This window comes from Falco naumanni, chromosome 7, assembly GCF_017639655.2.
Source record: "Falco naumanni isolate bFalNau1 chromosome 7, bFalNau1.pat, whole genome shotgun sequence".
Taxonomy (NCBI): domain Eukaryota; kingdom Metazoa; phylum Chordata; class Aves; order Falconiformes; family Falconidae; genus Falco; species Falco naumanni.
In genome coordinates, this window is record NC_054060.1 from 48,409,395 (window position 1) to 48,430,366 (window position 20,972).

Genomic DNA, 20,972 nt, shown 5'->3' on the forward strand with positions numbered 1-20,972 from the left:
ATCTTTCTTTCTCTAGGTTCTTATATTCAAGCCATGTCTAAATTTTGCAGATGCTTTCTGTGTATCTTCTTTCAAATAATGTCCTTACTTATCCACACAGCAATATATCTCAGGCTGACTTTTGTCACTTCATATCAAAATTACTGTGATATCTTTTCCTCCAGCTTTCAAAACTGTAATCTTCACTCATATCTATGCAGAGCAGTGCTACAAATACCATTGCCCTCACCTCTCATGTTGAAATCAATACCTTTTATTTTCCATCCCTCTCTTGGCCTGTCATTCCCTGCTTATCACCACAGGTCTCAGCCTGTCTTTATGTTACTACAATTCCTTACACTACAGTTTCACTGAATTAGCTGTGACTGATTGCTGCTGAAAAAGGCTATCTCACTCTCACACTGGCTTTGGCCAGCACTGTCCCTCCCTTGTGCTAGCAAATATCTATGTGACTGCACAGCAAATTGGATCAGGAAGATGAATGGGGTTACAAAAATGACACTGCCCTCACTCCCCATGGGGAGCTTGACCTGACTGTTCTGTTGATGGTACTGGAAAAAGGCAATTGGACCCATTGTTGTGTGAAGTACACAGTGATACCAGCCTAAAAGCCCAGGAGAACCTCAGTGTGCGCCCTTAGTGTGAGGAAGGCCCCGAAAGCAGCACTGCAAGCTTCTTTGCCACATGTGCTGCCTTATTGTGAGCGTGCTCCATGGGGCTCTTTTTCAGGTCACTTAGGATCCATAGACTGTGCCAGTAAAGAAGTCACTGCAGGAGGTAATTCTGGCATGCTGATGAACGGCTCAGTTACCAGCTGCGAAGAGGTCTGATATTTCATGTATCAGCTGTCTGCTGGCAACAACTTTCGGTTATATTGTCTTTCAAAACTGCACACCCAAAAGAGTATGCACGTGGTATAAGACATCTTACGGCAAAACAACTGAATCACTAGGTGTTAGATGACTCTTGTTGGTGAATGGATGCCAGATCACACTGTTCTAATTACAGGTTTCTAAAGTTCATCCCTGACTTGCTATGATTGATCTGTTGCATTTCAGTCTGTCTTTTTTCACTTCCTACACCTCACTTTACTGACTGTGCTATGCTCTCCAGGACAGAAGCACTCCAAAGCAGTGAAAGCCACTACTGGCTGTAGATCTCTCTTAAGTGAGAGAAAAAGAGATTTTTGTCCTTAAAACACCTGAAGGCATTCAGCACCATCACTTTAATGTAGCTCTCAGAGCCAGCTGAAGTCAGTGAATCTGTGTGGACACAGCAGAAGGACATATTCACCTCCTGGGGTGACTGGCACGAGAAACAGTTTAGTCAGGGGCCAAGAAATCATGTGTCATGCCAGAAGTGACCACAGTGGCTCTTCCTGTATTTATATTCAGAAAGAATGCAGGAGAGACGTGAACCTTCCCAGCCATCCCACAGTTGGTGGGATGATACGCAGACATACCTTTTCCCCTCAGAGCAGGTTTCTGACTTGTTGTGTGGCATATGCTGCTGGTTTGGCACAGTTGCTGACAATTTAGCCTCATCTCCCAGGCATGGCACTGCCTTCCTTGATAAAGGAAGGGACAATAGAATGCAGCTGGGTGCTATAGTCTGCATTTACAAGTTTACATCTTAGTGTTTAATCTGCTCTTGACTCCCACTGTAAATGCCAGGTAATTTCTCCCAGATGTAGCAGTGCTGAGGTTGGGCCAAACTGGGAGATGCCTTTAATAGCTAAAGGACCTTATTGTTGTCTGCCCAGGAATTCGGTTGTGCTGTGGAGGAGAAGGCTAGGGGATGTCAGTGGGGAGAAGAAAACCCTCAGCCATTCAGAGTTTATTTACATAGAGAAAGGGACTGGCAGAATTAATGAGTTATAACTCTGTAACTACATTTGTCTTTCTTGACCAGTTAAACTCCTTAGAATCTTAGGATCACAGAATCATTTAGGTTGGAAATGACCTTTAAGATCATTGAGAACCAACAGGTAACGTAGCACTGCTAACTCCACCACTAAACCCTGTCCCTAAGTGCCACATCTATGCATCTTTTAAATACCCAGGGGTGGCAACTCAACCCCTTCCCTGGGCAGTCTGTTCCAATGCTTGACAACCCTTCTGGTGAATAATTTTTTCCTAACATCAGTTTAAACCTCCCCTGGTGCAACTTGAGGCTGTTTCCTCTTGTCCTATCATTTGTTACTTGGGAGAAGAGACCAACAACCACCTCGTTACAACCTCCTTTCAGGTAGTTGTAGAGAGTGAACAGGTCCCCCCTGAGCCTTTTTTTCTCCAAACTAAACAACCCCAGTTCACTCCACCACTCCTCATAGGTCCTGTTCGCTAGATCCTTCACTAGCTTCGTTGCCCTTCTTTGGATGTGTTCCAGCACCTCAGCGTCTGTCTCATAGTGAGGGGACCAAAACTGAACACAGGATTCAAGGTGCTTGAATAGATGTTTCCATGTGGCATAGAAGTGCCAGAGACTTCTGGCATAGAAGTGATGTGTATGGTGAGGCTATACTGTAAGATTTAACTAGAGGCTGAGAAGGTTTGGTGGACAAATGCGGGCATTGGAAAGGTGGACTGCACTTGAATATACAGAGTAAGACTAAGATGCAAATACCCAGAATATGCACAGCTTATGGTAGTTATGTGGATGGTAAAGTAAAGAACAGCTTCATGGAATATTCCTCCATGCTATCAGATGACTCTGATCCCAAATTATCTATTATTATCAGGTAGAGCCTTTGTATCACAAAGGCACTATAAAGTGGGAGCAAGGATATAGGATGCAAAAAGTGCTACTTAAATCAAGGTGCAGTCTGTGTATCAATCTTCTGCATAGTGTGAGTCTTTGCAAGCCAGTAGGGCCTGTGCACTTGTGAGATTCAGCTTGTTATTACCAGAATAAATGTATTTTACTAGCGAAACCCATATGCACGTGTTCATATTGTTTATGAGCAATACTGTATGGTGATCACATGGCTGTCTGTACAGATACACTCTCCTCCAGAGAGCTAACATGGGTGTTTAACACCAGCTGTGGAATATGTGTCTAGGGCTCTGTGTTTTTATGGAAGAGAATCATATCCTAACTGTGCCAATATGAAGCTGGGCAAATCAGTTTGACACATCTCCAGTTCTCAGAATTTTTCTGTCTATTAGGTTTCTGATTTATTTTCAAAAAATCTCCAGAGAGAATGTTCTTTATGTGGAACTTACCCTTCTGCGAGGCAAGACTGGAATTTCAGCCATCCATAAAGGAAATCCAAGCTTTTTTTTGCGTGTGTGTAGTGCCAACTCACAAAAACAGACACAGGGCCAACACTTGGGCTTTGCAAACAAAAGAATTCAACGACTAAAACATCCTGCCTCCTTTCTTTGCCTCCCTCTCTCTCTCCCTCCCTTCCCCACCATTTTCACACCTTGCTGAAATATGTGAAATCAAAATGGCAAACCCCTTCCAAATAAACCATAATTTACTCTGCAGTATTACCCACTGGACCCATACACACATGCCCTGGGCAGGCATCCTCTCTCACATCTTCCCTCTGCGACAGCAAGTGCATCTGCTAGGTCACGGAAAGGCACAGTCCTTAACGGTGGAAAAAAATAGCTTTAATGAGACCTCAGTAAAGCAGTGCCTGGGCTAGCATTGCACTACATCGTGGGCCAGGAGCTCTACTGAGTGAGGCACATATACAAAGAGCAACAGACTCTGATGTTCACCTGCAGCTGGGGAACAGCAGAGTCTTCCCTGCTCAGCTGGGAAACATGTCTTATGAAGGGACTCTGCAACAGGCTGGACCTAGCACATGGTGTTGCTCAGTGAAGGAGAGGTGATGTTCTGACCTAGGCAAAGGATTTTGGAATTAAGAGGCAAATGCAGGTGCAGCTACATGTTGTCTGACAGATCCATTTTCACCATGAATGATCAACCTGTTTAAAAATGTAGTAGTTCCACCACTGAGAGACACTTGCTTAGTCTAATTGTACAGTTAGAAGCAACTGGAAATAGGGAACATGTCTGCATGAATCTCAGCTCAGGCAGGCTAGCAGGGACATTGGCTAGCCTGTGTTTGGTTACTAGACAATGATACATATTAATGGCCAGAATGGGTCTCCTTAGCTCAGTCTTCTGTCTCCAACGGTTGCCAAAAGTAGATGCCTTGGGTTGACCCTAGTAGCAGGAAAAGCATACGGAAAGATGACTTCTCTCAGTCATCTCTACCAATATTTTTACCTGGTTTAGCTTAGTTAAAGCTAGCAAGAGGTGCTCCCTGCACTTCAATCACTCCCCTACAATTGCAGATAGATTTGAATTTATCTATGTTTTCCAGAGTCTGCAAAGGGCAGGTGTCTTGCTGGAGGAAACTCCATTTGGATGGCACATGTTCCTGTGAGGAGGCAAAGAGAAATAATGGGATTAACATGAGTTAAGCTATGTTGCTGCCAAATATGTAGCCACAGCCTGAAATGCAAAGTCAATGAGGTCAATTCTAAGAAGCCATAATCTGATTCCATATTCTGTGCTTCTTTACATGCAATGGTCATAAAATTAACAAAACAGGAAAAAAAAAAGTTTTCCTCTGTTTTAAATATGCATGTTTAAGAAATGAAACTTTCTGTCACCTCCATTACTCTTGAAAAAGACATTTTGCTGACATAAAGGTATTGTTTTCATCTGATGAAAGTTACAGCATGCAGCAGTGCTCAGGGAAATGACAGTCTGCATGAACAGGATGCAGACTGCCTGCATCTACCTTCTTGCATTAGCCTGGCAGCAGGGAAAAGAGGGCAGAAAGAACCAAGATTAGCAGTTGGCCAGGGAAGATGTGGATTCTTGTAGCTGCAACGCATTATTACCACTACAGTGAGCTTCCACTGTTTACTGTACACATACAGATTGGTATGCAAGGAGATGGGCTGTCTGAATGAAGAAACAGAAAAGGCCAGGGTCCAAGTCTGTCTGGCTGAACAATACAGTGAGGAGAATGCAAGCCTCCTCTTTAGCTGACTTCCCTCCAGGAAACCCAACTCGTAATAAAATCCTCCTGTATCCTGTGCTGTAGTCTGGGGGTGTTGACACAGTTCCAGCTAATCATGTAGATCATATTTGTAGAAGATGGCGAGTGCAGGCTGCTGGATGCAACCAACAAAGTATTCTGGATGAAACATCCCTGCTCTATATGGGAGGAGAGTTGGCCTTAGCATTTTGAGAGGATCATCTGTTCAAGTTCCCTCAAATGTGACTGCCTCTTTAGTCAAGTTACTGGCCAAAGATAGACCTAAAAAATTCAAAACTCCTCTCATGCCTCCTCTTGAGAAATGGGAACGGTTGTCCAAACACAGTGATTCTCATGACTCCAACAGAAGATTTTTAGATTCTGAGGCTCCCACTTCAAGATTTTGGGGGTTTCAACTGCACAGTATTTGAAGCTTACCTATTTGGGTTAGTGAGTCTTCTGAAAAAGAAATTTCTCTGCAATGTATAAAATGTATAATGCATCAATTTTTCAAACTGTGGCTTTAAGCTGACCAAGAGAAAGACAGAGTTGGGACAGGAAGTTTCTAACCAATAATCAGTATCCAAGTCCAGACCTGGGACATAAGAAACATGGTTCTTAAGCTTTTGTAATTAACAACCCAATTTTTTTTAATTATTATTATTTTTTTGGGGGGGTGGGTGGAGGGGGGGGAGTAGGGAATCTCTGGAACATATTATATACTAGTAGTGTTTTTCAATTAGGAGGTCACTACATGAAGCACCTGAAATCTAGTTCATAAAATGCTGTGATTTTAGAAAAATTAAATTACATGTATAGAATCAGAGCCATTTTAGCTGGAGCACTGATATTGCTCACTGGCTTGCAACAGTCAGTCAGAAGTCAGCAAGTATTTCATTGCCTGCATTTTTACATTTTATGGACTGATAGCAGTTCACAGATTGGAACAGTTTTGGAGCTTCTGATAGCAGTCTTGAAAATCAAGGCAGTTAAGATCTCTGTGTGCTTTAGTGCTCTCAGTGTCACTTCAGAAAGAACTTTTTCAATATGCTGCATATTCATACCTGAAACTGGTTAGCTCATTATACTTGCCTTTTCAAAACAAAGGTAGAGCCTTTTTTTTTGGCAAATAAATGAGATATTTTCACCTCTTTCAGCAGGATTTGGAAGTAGACTATTCCTATTTTTACATTTCCTGTTCCAGGAAGGAAAGAGGGGGGTTTAATTATATTTTTTTTCTACAGACTTTTCTAGTTGAATCAAATCTGAATGAGTGGTGATAATGAAAGAGTTATGCTTCCTGTTTGCTTCTGCTTAAGAAAAAAAATTCTGCTATGAATTGTTGAAAATGCAGCATATTTTTTCTGTTACAAATTAACATCCCATTTTCTCTAAATACTGTCCTTACATTAACCAGTATCTCAAATGCCTTTCCGTTTAGAAATGCAGACAGGAAAAATATCAAGGATGCTATGAGTACTCTTTTTTTTCTACTGTAGAAACCATTTTTTCCAGGACTTCTGCCTCAGTGTGCTGAATTAGAGCATTTCCAGACTACATTTCTCCATGAAATGTAGCTGGGAGAATTCTGAGTACTTAAAAATCACATTGAATCTTATCATAAAAGCAGAGGCAAATGCTAATCTGAATCCAATTTCAGTTGTGATATGCTGATTTTTACCTGGAACATGGTATTCTTTATGCAATCTCCCCTTTTTTCCCCTCTTCCTATAGTTATATTGTATTTATGTGTGCTGACTCAGTGAGTAGAAGTGGCTATATTTTCAGCAACAAATGAAGTGTTAACCAGTTATGTAAGTTGTGAAATATTTTAGAAGCTATAGCACAAAATAACATCTTTTCCTCACCATTATCAGTACATTTACGGCAATGACACGTCACTTGCAATGGTACTGTGTAAGCACTAATTCACTAAGGATCATAGTCTATGGAGGAGCAAAAATTTCACTTGGTCCATTTCATATATGAAGAAGATGAAAGAAAAAATTAGGAGCCTGTTTTTCTGTAGGTCCTCTCAGCCCCTCTCAAAAATCAGGTAAGGTTACATCTGCATTGTAAGGTCAAAAAGACCAAGAATCTATACTGCAGATGCTCGACACAGATGCTGAGGATCTGAAATGCACGCTATTTATATTCCTTTTTTTTTTTTTTTTTCAATTCAAACCACCTTTATTTGGGTTGCCTGGGCTGAATGCCTATTGAAGTCTGAGCACATTAGGTGCACCTCTGGAGAACATTTTCCAGTTTAATCTAACTGAAGATAATCTAGTCCCTGCCCTCCAAAATCAGGTCCTGATGTAAAATGAAACACAGGCAACAGAGATGATCGGGAGATTTTTATCAATAGTACACTTCTGATCTGAACTAAAACACTACTGAAGACACATTATAAATATTGCTGGCAGGACTGCTGTAATGGTTATACACTGTCCTGAATTTACCTTATTTCATTACAACCACAAGGCAGAAAAGAAGGCATAACAGACTGAGACATGGTGTCCAGATTGCTACCTGATTGCTCCTTGCAGGCATATATCCTGAGGTACAAAGTAACTATACTTACCTGAACTGTAACAGTTTGTAGCTGAAGATAGGAAAACTCATTCTGCCTCATTTTGAGACATGCAGATTCAGAATAGTTGGTGATGTGAATCGGCCTTACTACCAAAAACCTGTGTTTGTGTTGATGTAAGCATTATTTTTACCAGTGGAGGCAATTTTTCCTGAATGTAGTGCTTCAGCTCCTTGGTATTTGTGTCACTGAGTAATGAAGTTGCAAAACGTTACGCCACTGTATAGCAAGACAGCTTGAGATGAGGATTCAGGCAGCCATGCTCCCATGTAGCACTGGCACGAAGAGCTACAGGCAAAAGCAGAGGAGCCTTTACACCACTGTATTTACGCTGCCTTTTGTAATCACAGGTTTGTATGATATGTGGATACACTGTAACTGTAAAGTCAGCCACCTATCTCCAGCCTTTCTGTTGCATGTGTGGGTTCTCTTCCTGAGCTGACACAAATCCTCAGCATACCTATAGTTTCCAGAGGAACACTCTACCAAAAAAGCCATGTCTGCAGTTGACTTCCCTGAGCTCCTGTTCCCCAGGTAGTAGCTCTTCTGCTGATACAATCTGTCATAGTGAGGCTGCACAGCCTGAGTAAAAGCAATCGAGTATCCCGGAGCCAGAAACATCAGTAGCTGTGAGTCAAGCAATGACTTCCTAGTGTTGCTGTTAGGCTCATGGTCACTGGGTTTTCAACTAAAAGGTAAATTTATAACCGTCAGAAGAAGATGTTTTTAATCAGAGAAACACTGGGGAGCTTTAAGTAACAGCTATCAAAACAAAACAAAATCTAGGTTCAGCTTCATAGTTTTATTTAAGGCTGTGGCACTCCCCAGTAGCCCTTTGAATCAGTCTCTGGTACCATGAGGCACCAAGCATCAGTTTATGCTGATCTGAACTAAACAATGCTGTCATTGTGGGGAAAAGGAATGAAGTTGGGTTGTCTCCTGGATGTGCCAGTCAGTAGGAAGCAAAACAACAAGCACAACAATGCTTAGGTGCTCTTCTCAGCATGGCAAAAGATTCAGATACCATGTTAATCTACATATCTTGGGTGCCAGGATTAACTACAGCATGTCCTAAGAGGCTGGTTTGTTTGCAAGCTCCATTCTGCAGTTTACAGAGAGGAAAAGACCATAAATCACCACAGAATGTTCTGAATTTTTTAAAATCCACAACTATTTAATTAAATTTAAAAGAACTAATGGGAAACTTACACTATAAACACAAGAACTTTATGCTTTCAGAAGTAATTAACTGGTTCCCATCTCTGCCGGCTGACTTTGTCCCCGGCCAAAGCTGACTTGGCCAGGGCAGTGGGCTGCCATGCCGTGCGCACAGCAGTCACTGCTGTTGTCACCCTGTTCTCCTTCAAACTAGACCTGCCAAACCTTCAGTGCAGAGTTTGAGTCAGAGCACTGATAGCCCCTCTTTCCATGCCATGGCTTTGTTTCCATCTTGCTGCTGCTCTACATCCCCTGCAGAGGCAGGGCTGCTGTGGGCCTTGCATGGAATGGCTATGTGTGCCAGGACAGCGATGCCTGCAGCAACAGGAACGCACATAAAGAAAACAGTTTTGTTTGTTTTCAACTCCAAACAGCACCTCTCTCATGCTTACAACTCAGTGTCTGTTACCATTACAGAATTAGGGTCCTTGCAGCTCTGAAAATACCCTTAGGCTTCTGTCTTGCTGTTTTTCATTCTTCCCATTTTGTTTCTTACTCAGGAGGTATCTTGTGCTGTGCTGACTCCTGTATAGCAACACGGGCATCAAAGGCTGTCAGAGTCTATAGTGAATCGAAATAGGTAACTTTTGGCCAAATGTGGCTTAAGGCTTCCTTAGTGGAGGTACAGTTTTCCTGAGCCTATGACACAGGTGACAGAATTAGGTGATCTTCATTGAAGCCATGCTATGATTTTCCCGCCCACCAGCAGGGTCATGTATGGCCCAAGCAACAGAGTTATTTCTACCTTGGCCACCCGAACCATGGTTTCACACCTCTGTTCTGCACTGCAAAGGCCAGTTGACGCTCCGTCATCATACTGTGCTTGCACAGGCAGAGCTCAATGACCAGCTGGTGCCTGGGCACACTAACTCTGATATATATGTTTATATATATGTATGAATGCTGCTGGACGGTTGGTCTGCTTGGCACTTACTGCTAATTCAGTGGCTACTACCTGGCCAATTTCTGCTTGAAATAGTGACAACGAGTGCAAAAGAAATGGAAGTTTCAGAACCCCACTGTTTGTAAATGAAGTTCTTTTTGTTGCCGAAAGCACTCTTTTTTGAATGAGAACTCAGAGATACAATGAATGTACACCTTCTTCTTCTTCTTTTTCATAATTACATGGCTCCCTTCTTCATAATTACATGGCTCCCACAGTGAGGAAATGGCAACAATAGGAGGTGGACTGGAGACTGGATATGGTATGATGCCAGCTGCTGTTACTGCAAATCAGCACCTTTGCTCTGAATATGTATCTCACAGGTAAATGTTCTCTCTTGCCACATACCCTTGTGATAATACCCAATGACAGTTACCTACTCTCTGCCCTTTGCATCTCTCTACCTACTTGTCTGACAAAGTTACTCTGTCCAATTAAGTCCTTAACCTAGGCATGTATCAATCTGATTTTACATAGGTCTTGTAAAATTGTCACTTTAGAAATGTGCTGAAAAAACCCCAGTGACCATCTTCCATAGCTGCACACAGCACTTCAGAAATTTTACTGCTTAGAAAAATTCTACTTCCCTCTGACTGTAGAAAATGCTGATTTTAATGGTTTGGAAAAAAGAAAATCAAGCAGATTACAAGAGGTTAATGATGCAATTAAAATTTTTAAGTGATATCCTGTGATCAATCCCTATGTTTCCTTTAGGCTTACTTGCTCAGATTGTAACACAGTGTTGATACTGTGTTAATACTGCCTTAATTCTGTTTATCCTTTCACAACTTCCACGCTTACTGCTGATGTTAATAAATTCTCATTTATTAATGCAGGACTTTATCTTACACAGTTAGTTACATTACCCTCCTGACACTCAGGTTACAAAAATGACCTACCTTGCATCATCTGAACACTGAAGCAGGGTCAAGAGAACATGATTCCAGTTTCCGGTTTCTTAAACCCTGACCTCTAACTGCTGCCCCATTTTTTGTCCTTTCAGATGCTAATGTTTAGCCCACTAGTTCTGCAGACCTTTCATCTTGCAAAGAAAAATTAGGATCCCACTGCCTTTCCATTCACATTCTGCTCTATTCCAGTATCTAGTTTACAGATACCGCTGTATTTGCGTAAGTGGAAAATGATCACTGTGGCATAAGTACAGAGACAATTGCCGATTTCTCTGATACTTCCTCTCAGGAAGGAATAGACAGTGTTGCCGGTGTAGCTCATTTCCCTTTTCTGATCAGAGTATTGAGTTGTATACTACAGGCACCTGGATAAGCAATGGCCATCCACAAGATCCACTGCCCACTCAGTCCCGCCACCTCAACTTGGCAGCACACCTGCTCTACCAGGAAGGTCATGCCCTGAAGATGACTCCACACAGCTAACCCTCAGCTTTACCTAATGTGCTGCGTTAGATTTGTTGGTGACACAGAGCTAGAGAAAGCAACAGATACGTGCCAGCTCTTCTACACTTATCGATCACACTGATTAATTTCAAGAGGCCACAGATGGTAAACTCATACCCCAAAATAGTTCCCTCTGAGCCTCATTTCCTGTTGCTCATGAAAAATGATTGAAAATAAAATCCTCTCCCTTTGGATTCTTCTGCCCTTCAAGGTTTCCCAGCATGAGAGGGAAACCAGTTTCTGTCAGGAAGCCCTGCCAAACTTGTGAAGCCCAATGCAAACAGCATTTACATACTTGCATTTCTTACCATGTGTTACCCTGCTTACAGCATGATGCAAATGGAAACGCGGATGAGGGTGCTCTGACAGATGTAGCAATGGGGAAAGGGCATAGATTACTGATGCCCTGGAACCAGACATGCTAGGAATTAACACAAGACAAAGAGAAGACCATTCCTATCAGAAAAAGAACTTATTTAGATCCTGCACCAACCGGAAGATACACATGGTTCAGTAAAATAATGGCCCGTATCACTGCAGCAGTGCCACGATAAATCTCTTGCCTGAGTTCCTAGTAGCTGAAAACAGCGTTTACAGCTAAATTCTGCACGCAACGCACAGACTTGCACCAACAGTAAAAGAACGAGTAGATCGGAGAGGACAGTTCCATTATTTAAGGCTTGCCCTCGCCCCTCCTGCCTCACTAGCGACGCCGTGGTGCAGCTGCACTGCCGGGCTTCCCCGCGCGGCGGCAGCCGGAGGACGCCGAGCGCCCCCGCACCAGCACGCCCGCCCCGCCCTGAGGCCCCCTCCCTCACGCCCGCCCTCAGCCCCGCCCCCAGCCCCGCCCCCGCCCGCCTCAGCTGACAGCGCCAAGATGGCGGTGGTGCGGCGAGCGGAGTTCGCCGCCCTGCAGAGCCTGCTGAAGGTGAGCGGGGTGCCGAGCTGCTGCGGGACGAAGCTCCCGGCCTGGCGGCGCGGGCTGTCTCTCCCGGGCCGCGGCTGAGCGCCCCCCGCTTTGCTCCCCGGCAGGCGCCGTCGAGGGACGCCGTGCGGCAGCTGTGCCAGGAGTGTTTCTCCAGCCCTCCCGCCCGCCTCGGGCCGCTGGCGCAGCGCGCCTGCCCCAGCCTCGCCGCCGGCCCCGAGGAGGCGGAGCAGGTAGGGCCGGGCGGGACAGCGGGCGGGATGCCTGCGGGAGTGCCCTCTCTGGAAGGGGCGGCGGGACGGGACCTCCCCGCCTGGGCCTCCCCGTGCGCGACGGAGCGGAGCGGCCGCCGGCGGCGGGGCTGGCGCGGCCGCGCGCGGCGCCACCGGACTCCGAAGGACCGTGGCCGCTGCTGCAAAACGAAACGTGGTCCGTAAAGGTGGCCCTCGCCGGCAGGCCCGGCGTGGAGGAGCCTTACCGGGAGGCCGCAGGGAGGTGCGTGGGGCGTACGTGCTAGAGGACGGTGAGGACCTCGGCTCCAGCGGGGCCCTTTCTCCTCTTCTCTACAGCTGGTATCCGCTTTGCACAACCTTACCAGGCATGTCGTGTACCGTGGCTTGACGAGAGCAGAAGACATACTCTCGCTCTTTCCGGAAAACTTCCACCAAAACCTGAAAAACCTTTTGACTAAGATAATCTTGGAGAACATGTGAGTGCTACCCACCTGTCATTTCCTTTCTCCAGGAGAATTAATGCCTATATATCTGGTTTGGTATGTGCATAGTTGATGGCACATAAAGTTTGGTTTCTATGAATTTTGTGCATGGCTTGGACATAATCATGGAGGTTGGGATGAGCAGAGTTGAATGAAATGTCATCTGAGTGGAATGGCAAAAAACACACAGCCATGGATGGGTTCAGAGGGTTTTCCCAAGACTTTTGGAATGGGTGTGGGCTTTGTTCACATAATGCTGAGCCCTTTTTATCCTAACAACTCGCCTTTGTGATGGAAGAATGCTGCAGATGATGATAAAACTTACTTAAGAGGGCTAGATTTCAGCACTACAGAATCTGATTGGGTAGCATCTAGGTGTTCATCCACTTACCAACTTGGCTTAGGTGCAGGGGCACTGTATGAAGTAGAGCATTTGTGAGTGGTGGTAGAGGACAGCAGTTCTGCATGCTTGTACATCTCACTGCTTGGTAGCCCGTTGCTTTGATAAAACCAGGGAGAAAGGTACATGCCGTGAGCCATACTTACAGAAGAACCAGTACTTGGTCACCAGTTTGCCCACCGTTGTCCACCAGTGACAGCCTTTCCTCAGCATAGGCAGTCTCTCTCCTCTGCTTACTGCTGCAGCCCTGGTGACCCTTCTGTCAGGGATAAGTCACTCTGAATGCTTTCCCTACCTTTTTGTCATTCTTCTTTGGTTTTTTTTCCTGACCAAAGCACTGCTGATACTGTTTTTTTCTTTTCCACTTTGTCATAGATCTGCTTGGAGGAATGAAGCACAAGCGAGTCAGAGTAAGTAGTCATTGGAGCTTAGAGTTTAGAATAGTGCATCACAATCTGGTTTTGTAACATAGCACAGGGATACCCCCATTTGCCTTAGATGAAGCTGTGTGATTGTGGCATTGCAGAGCTTAGCAGAGGCCAACAAGCTTATATTCGGATCTCTGCTGCTGTGTTAAATTGAGTTTCCAGTCCTCAAGCAATTCCATTTAATAGTCTGTTGCTTCCTTGCAGAGTGAAGCATATTTGAAAGTGAAGCAGTCTGACCTCCTCATTCAGGTTACTAAGTGATGTCCATATTCAATAACTGTGCACTGTAAAGGATGTGTAAATACAGGAGAATATCTTATCTTTGCATATCTAGTAAATTTTAGGCATTTTTTCTCTTCCATGCATCAGGAAGAGATGCATCTATTCATAACTCTGCTTTTTCCTTACCTTTCGAAAGAGTGATGTAGTTAAGGAATGCAAGCTTTAACAATAGTATCATGGGCAATGAGTTACATCCCAATTAGGTGTTCCATGTAGCTACAAATCTTTGTTTTCTGCACATGAGGTTTTCTTTACAACTGTAGCACTTAGAGGCTTACAAACAAGAGCTGATATATAACAGAGTACCCTGAGGTCTGCATGGATCTGCCTTACCTTTTTCTTTCCCTGTGGAAGAGATAATGTCCAACAGCTAAACAGTTTGGCAAGACCTGGAAATGCACTGTCCCTCAAAGTTTTAATGGAGTATAAATAGGGAGAGGGAAGAAACTATTGCATAATGTTAATACAGTAAATACAGCAGTTTCTTACAGTAAACAATGTTATAGTGTTACCCAAACACATAATACTTTTTCCTGTATCCTTAACACTGCAGTGCGTGAGAGGAAATGACAGCAAGCACAACACACTAGCATAGCACACTAGCTAGTCTTCACAACCCAGAAGCAAGGCTCGGTATGTGGCTCTTGGAGCACCACTCAGGAGCTCTGCTCTGACACTCATTCCTTTGTATTCATTAGATGATTATTGAACCCTGTTGGAATGAGATTGTCTTCTAGGAAATGATGGATTATTGTAGTATTGTATTAATGAAATATCTGACATCTGTTACATAGGGACCAAGGCAATGATTTATTGAACAGGCATTCCAATCAACTGATTTATGTTAACATAAAAAAATGGATGGTTTCCTGCCCCTCCCAACCCACCACCCATCAATCTTTGCAAATTAACATACAAGGCTAAACAGATGTATTTTATGTTGTTGCAAATGCTGCCAAGCGCTGCCCTTGACAGGCTATGAACTGGAATTTGTTCCAAAAGCAGGAGCAAGGCAGCCAGTTCTGCACTGCCCTTGGAGCTCTGCTCAGCGGAGCAGGAGGAGGAGCCTTTCCTCAGAAAGAGAAATCTCTGTAAGCACTGTTAGGAAGCAACCTGAGCATCTGGAGCCAGTAGGAAGGCCAGCAATCAACCCTTGGGAAGGAAACTAGGCATTTTATGACAGGCAGAATCCAGACAGGCTGCAGTTGCCTATTGAGGCTGCTTTTTCCTTAGTGCTCAACAGGGGTTTAGGTTTTGCCTCTTCACCCCCCTCTGGTACCCTTAAATAGATGTCAAGTAACTGCTGACAACCAGGTTTGATAAGGCTTTGCAGAGACGCTCAGACCCACTGAGCACCACAGCTGATGGTGTGAAAACTCTATTTTTAAATTGAGTTTGAGGATACACCATCACCTCTACAGTTCTTTTATGGTGTTGGTCCTACACTTCATTCAGACTTCTTTGAAAATCCCTAGCTGACATAAACAGTGTTTCTTCAGGCACCCTGTAGCCATTTACTCTGACATAGTTACAGCAGTTAATCCCCTTAGCTGCAAATGCCCTTTTCAAACCAAAAGTGTTTGTCTTTGTTTCCATGTCCTTAGTGTGGACTTCCAGTGAGAATTTATGGTTTTTCCCAGGAAACTGGTGCTGTACTTTTGAACATAGGAAGTATGGCTCAGCTCTTACCAGAAAATGGAGTCAAAATAGGTGCAAGAGGTGTTCCGAGTCTTATAAATGTGACACTACCAAAGTGGCAATGACTTTTAAGCATGCCCTGTTAAACTGCTCCTTACAACTTGGTTTCCTTACATATATTTTAAACTAGGTATTTACCTTACAGACATTTTCTAAATTTCTGGATTCTGGTGGTAAATTGTGCTTTACCACTGGGCAGTCAAGTGTTCAAGCCTCATCTTTTAACACTTGCTGTTGTTATTTGGTTGGATAACTAATTATGCTTTCTTCTGGTTTGCGGTTTGTGTGAGAAAATACTTGTAAATCTGAGATGAAATGTCAATACTTTTCCTGGATTAAAATGTTGGTGTTTTTTTTAATGACAATAGGAGACTGCTTTGCAAACAAGGGGGAAAGGTATCTGCATGCCACTCATCTAACTACCTGCCTTGGTTTCACTTGGATATGTTCTTCAAACATTCCCTGTATTTATTACCGGTAGCTGAAAGATACTGTTGAAAAACATTATGCTTCCAGGAACTGGCAAAGAGCACTTGCAGCCAGCCTGTTGGTGCCAGAGTTTTGTTAGGAGAACCTTAATCTCAGTTTTTATGCCAGTTTACACAGTGCTTAGGTACTCTTGAGGGTTCATGGTACAGTACGCTCCATTAAGTACATAACATCATGAGTGAATATCCTCATGTCCTGTCTGCAACAGATAGCTTCACAAATTTCTTGACAGGGTGACCAAGTCAGACCTGTCCTCCTTCCCTTGGAAGGCTCATGGGGTCTCCAGCCCTGAACTATTGATGTCAGTATTGCACCAGACTGTTGAATGATTTCTGTTAGGCTACATCTAATTAGGATGATATCTTCAATATTTTTAACACATTGGTAGTATGTGTGCAAAGATTGCAGTTTACCAGTACATATGCTGTACTGCAGGATGCTTTAGTTCACAGGTTGAGGAACTTAAAATAACATGTTTTATACTGCTGAATTTTAAGAGCATTGGTGTGTGCTTTCTTACTCGTTACAGAACAGAGTAATAAGCATGTAGGTCGCAGAGCAATTAATGATGAAACACTAGTTGAATGTTGTAGGCAGCAAGGCAGGGGATGAAGAGGTGAAGAAATCTTACTGTTTGCCTTCTCCTTGCTGCTTTGTGAATGTACCTATGACTGTCTTGCACTGTACCATCCTTGCATGTGATGATGGGAGAACCCTCTTTGTCCTGCCAGCGTCTTCCAGAGCCCTTCAAAGACTGGCTTATTGCAGAGTGAAAATGACCTGAAACCACATAGTAGCACTAAAGTTGTACAGTTCCCAGGGCCAGAAGTGCAGAAGCATGTACATGGTGGTAGTCACAGGTTCCAGGGTCTGGTGTCGTCATGTGCTGCGGGGCCTAACAGATGCATTTTTCAATCCCTCAGTCTCCCTGCCTCAGTTGGTTGACATGGATTGGAGGGTGGACATCAAGACATCTTCAGACAGCATCAGCAGAATGGCAGTCCCTACTTGCCTGCTTCAGTTAAAGGTAATGTCAGTGGCTGTAAAGGATACAGAATCAATATTTACGTCCAACACCTGACTTACCAGTGATAGTGCAAAACAGTTCAGCCAGGCATCTGGTGCTTGCCTATTGCCTGGTGGGCAATTAACAGAATTTCCCAGAGATGATCTTTGAAATGCCACAGAATGTGGGAATGATGTCTCTGATGAAAGCCCTCTTTTCCTTGCAAGGGAGAGTTTTCTTTGCGTGAGGATGTGAGACGACAACATATTTGTTCTCAGTCACCATTGTTCTCTACAGAAAGAAAGATGATAAATTATGAAGTCATTGCCCTTTAATTCTAAGCCACTTGTCAGCATGTTTAACTAACTGCATTAGTTGAAAAATTACTTTTGAGTACTAAAAGCTTCTTTTGCTGGCCCCATATATCATTTGGGGAGTATAGCTATAGTTACTGCTTATGTTCTACAGAGTTGTGGATCGCCCCAACCAGTAAAAGTGGGACGAGTGTGTTTCAGAGGAGGAGGGGGGAAAAAATTGATTCCTGTGTGTGGGATGGGGTTAAGTATCCTATGCAGTATCTGCTAAGATGCTTTTGATAGGGATGTGGCTTCCTGCCACAAGTCTTTTGAGAATTTCCCTGTACTCATAGCAGTATATGCTTACTTGCATTCTGTCAGTGGGAACACTAGTGAGGCACACAGCATGGAGAATGTGCCATAGTCCTTCAGGATGGAGCTGAATGCCAAATTTAAAGCATGTTTGTTTCTTTATCTGTCTACTAAACACTGACTTTCATAGTTGCACTGGAAAAACAAGTGAATGAATTTTTCATACAGCTGATGTCTGCATCCCTGTTCACAGATTCAGGAAGATGTTGCCTTATGTGGAGATAATCCTGTTGTTTCTGCACTGACTGTGGAACTTAGCAAAGAAACCCTGGACACTATGTTAGAAGGTTTAGGAAGGATCCGGGACCAACTTTCTGCTGTTGCAAACAAATGAATACTCAAGGGCATGGATTCCAGCAGTAAGGAAGGGAAGTATTCTCTACCTACAGCTCTTATAATTTGCAGCCTAGTATAACATGTTTTCTTTTTTAACAAAACAAAATTAAAGATATTTCTTTGAGTCAATAAGATAGCTTTTTGAAGAGCTAACACTTAATCATTCCTTTAGTCTGATGCCAAAAAGAGTTTTCCTATGTTGTTGAACAAAAGCTGGTCTCTCTTTCAGAAAAGGATTTGAGGGCTCAGCACTTGGCTTAATCACAGGGATCATAACTGGAAATAGCAAATAGCTGCAGCCAATGAAGCAAATACTGTCTCTCTGCCCTGAAATTAGGATCTAAAAGGCTCAAGCTGGTTAATGGGCTGCCTTCCAGCATTAGCAGACGGGGAGAGTGCTTCTCCCTGGAATGTGCATGTACTGAGGTGCATGCTGGATGCAGCACACACTTCCTCTCCATGAAGCACAGCCATGCTGCAGATTGTTATTACAGGATAATGCTTTGAAATAGGGCAATTATGCTACAACACATTCCCTTCTGATCATCTTCATAGCACCATTTGCAAAATGACTAGTCTGAACATCTTTAGCAGCAAGTAATTTCCTTCTGTTTGAAAAGAAAAAAGGAGTTTGGATAATTCATATTTGGGTTTATTGGATTCTGAGTGTTGCCTTAGCTGCACAAAAAACAGACTGGGAAAGTAAAGAATTGATGGCTGTTTTCTGTACTGTAGGAAACCCTTCTGCGGTAATATGTGCTTATTATTTCCCCATAGTCTTCTGTTGTTTGTTTGTACAAATAGTCATTTAATTAAAAAATGAACTGCTAATTGATTTTGTGAATCCTTCTCACTCTAGAAGAGAGATTGTCCTGGGTTACCTCAGCCTCTTTGTGATGGTACCTGGTTTCCAGGCTGGTTTCATGCATGTTCACATTTGTTGCTGAAGAGGGATCCTTTGTTTCCTGTTCAAATGGATTCATCTTTTAAACTGTCTTCCCTTCATTATAATACAGTTTTAGGGCACCTTTTTCCATGGCCACCAGCTCTGTGCAATATTACCGGTGATGACCCTAATCTAAAACTTTATAAATACACGTGCACTGAAAGTGTGGAGGAGTAAGTGCAGATAATGAACAAAATTCAGACTCTTCTTTCTCATCAGCTTCCTGTAGTGTGCCAAACGAGAAGACTGGATCCAAATGCTTTGTTTATGGCAGAGTCCCACCTTTCATAAAACATTTGGCTCTCCTTCAAGACACAAAACATCTCTTGTGTTTGAAAACATGCGATCACTCAAGAAATGTGCATAAACTACAGAGCTTTCTTAATTAATTTTATACATACCCACAGAATGCAGGCTAGACTTTAAGTGTAAATGAAGCCTGTGCCTTTAAAAGATGCTGGTGTATTACAGCTTGTGCATCAAGATGAGATGTACAAGTCACTTGTTCAAGTCTACCTTGAACAAAGGTCGTAATGATTAGTACAGTATCAAGGTAGACTGGTGGATTTTAGACACAATAGGGAAATCTGAAAGAAGAAGGTGGATAGTCAAGAATCTGTTCCATGTGGTTCAAGATGTAAAAAACATCCGTAACAGACTTCAGTTTGAAGTTCTGTTGCCCTTGTAGCCTAGCCCTAAGAAAATCCCAGTTTATATTGAAATGTTTATTTTTGAAGCTAAGAATCATTGAGGAGGTAAATAATGTATATTTAAGTACTCAGCATTAGAGGAGCCGAGGAAGTCTATACACAGGAAGTCCTTGAGATAAATACTGAAGTTACAGTAAAAATGTTGTAGGGCCTAATGAAATGAAGAATTGATGCTTGCATGGAGTTGTCATGTAAAACAATTCTACAACTACAGAATAGTTTAAAAGAAAATAAAGACTTAAACTGAAAAGGCTTTTCCAGTGTCAGAGTGGTGCAATCTGCAGGTAGCTAAAAGTTGCTCGTGGAAATTTCATAAAGGGGGCTGTCCACTGGATCAGAGACATGACAAATATCTGATGACTTCAAGGGCTATATCTGAAGTAAGTCTACAAGAAGATATTAGTATTTTCTATCCCAAGATTTAGGAGGCTATGAGAGCTTGCCTTCAAACCTTTGCCTAAAGTGTCAGGTATTTTCTTGTTGACTCTTATCACCTTTGCCAGAAGAGCTGAAACTGCTCAGAAGCAGGTATATAAAACGAGAGGCTGAGTAGGACTGTCGTTACCTGACCAGCAACAGTACTTCGCATCAAAGTCCTATTTATGGAGACTGGTGCACAGAGAGAGAATAATATGCCTGCTATTGCAGGCAATCATGTGTGATCTTTTTCATAAAATGATTGCTCTCTTAAAGTTGGTTAGATTTTTTATCCTCCCTCCACATATTGCTGCTATTTGGTAGGCTAGCCTGAATGTATTCAGCACTACTTTATTATCAGCTTGTTCCTGTGCCAACACCGTCTTCTTTACCTTATTTCTCTCCTACCTTTCCATTTTTCCCTCATGCTTAGGAAGCAGTGAAATCACCCTCCACTTCTGATGACTAAGTCTAGTAAGCTGTATAGTCTGTGCCTTTCAGCATTGTAGTAGCCATTCCTCACTTCCAGTTTGCATCTCCCTTGAGTGGGGTCACCACAATTGTTTATATCAAGAAGAATAGTCCAAGGACATTCACTGATAGAGCTGTCATAGTATGTGAGTCACCTGAATGAACCCCTCCTCTAAGGAAACCACAAGCCACCATTGTGAGGTGGAGCTCAAAACCTCCCATCTTCATTCCAGTATTTGAGTAATAGAAAAACTACCTCCTACATGTACACTGTTCATCACCTGATAATTACGCTAAGCAAAAC

General features: G+C 43.1%; 1 protein-coding gene across 2 annotated transcripts; it reads left to right on the forward strand.

Annotated features, from left to right (window-relative positions):
- The first annotated feature begins 12,002 nt into the window (after positions 1–12,002).
- On the forward strand, positions 12,003–18,955 carry COMMD9 (COMM domain containing 9). 2 transcript variants are annotated; one of them, XM_040601326.1, is made up of 6 exons: positions 12,003–12,105; positions 12,210–12,335; positions 12,672–12,811; positions 13,593–13,627; positions 17,038–17,141; positions 17,982–18,955. In XM_040601326.1, exons 1-6 carry the CDS (start codon positions 12,055–12,057, stop codon positions 18,120–18,122), a joined length of 597 nt encoding a protein of 198 aa, XP_040457260.1. In that variant the 5' UTR covers positions 12,003–12,054; the 3' UTR covers positions 18,123–18,955. The 2 variants fall into 2 exon arrangements, with proteins under 2 accessions (XP_040457260.1, XP_040457261.1); XM_040601327.1 differs by lacking the exon at positions 12,210–12,335 and having other exon boundaries at positions 12,008–12,105.
- The last annotated feature ends 2,017 nt before the right edge of the window (positions 18,956–20,972 follow it).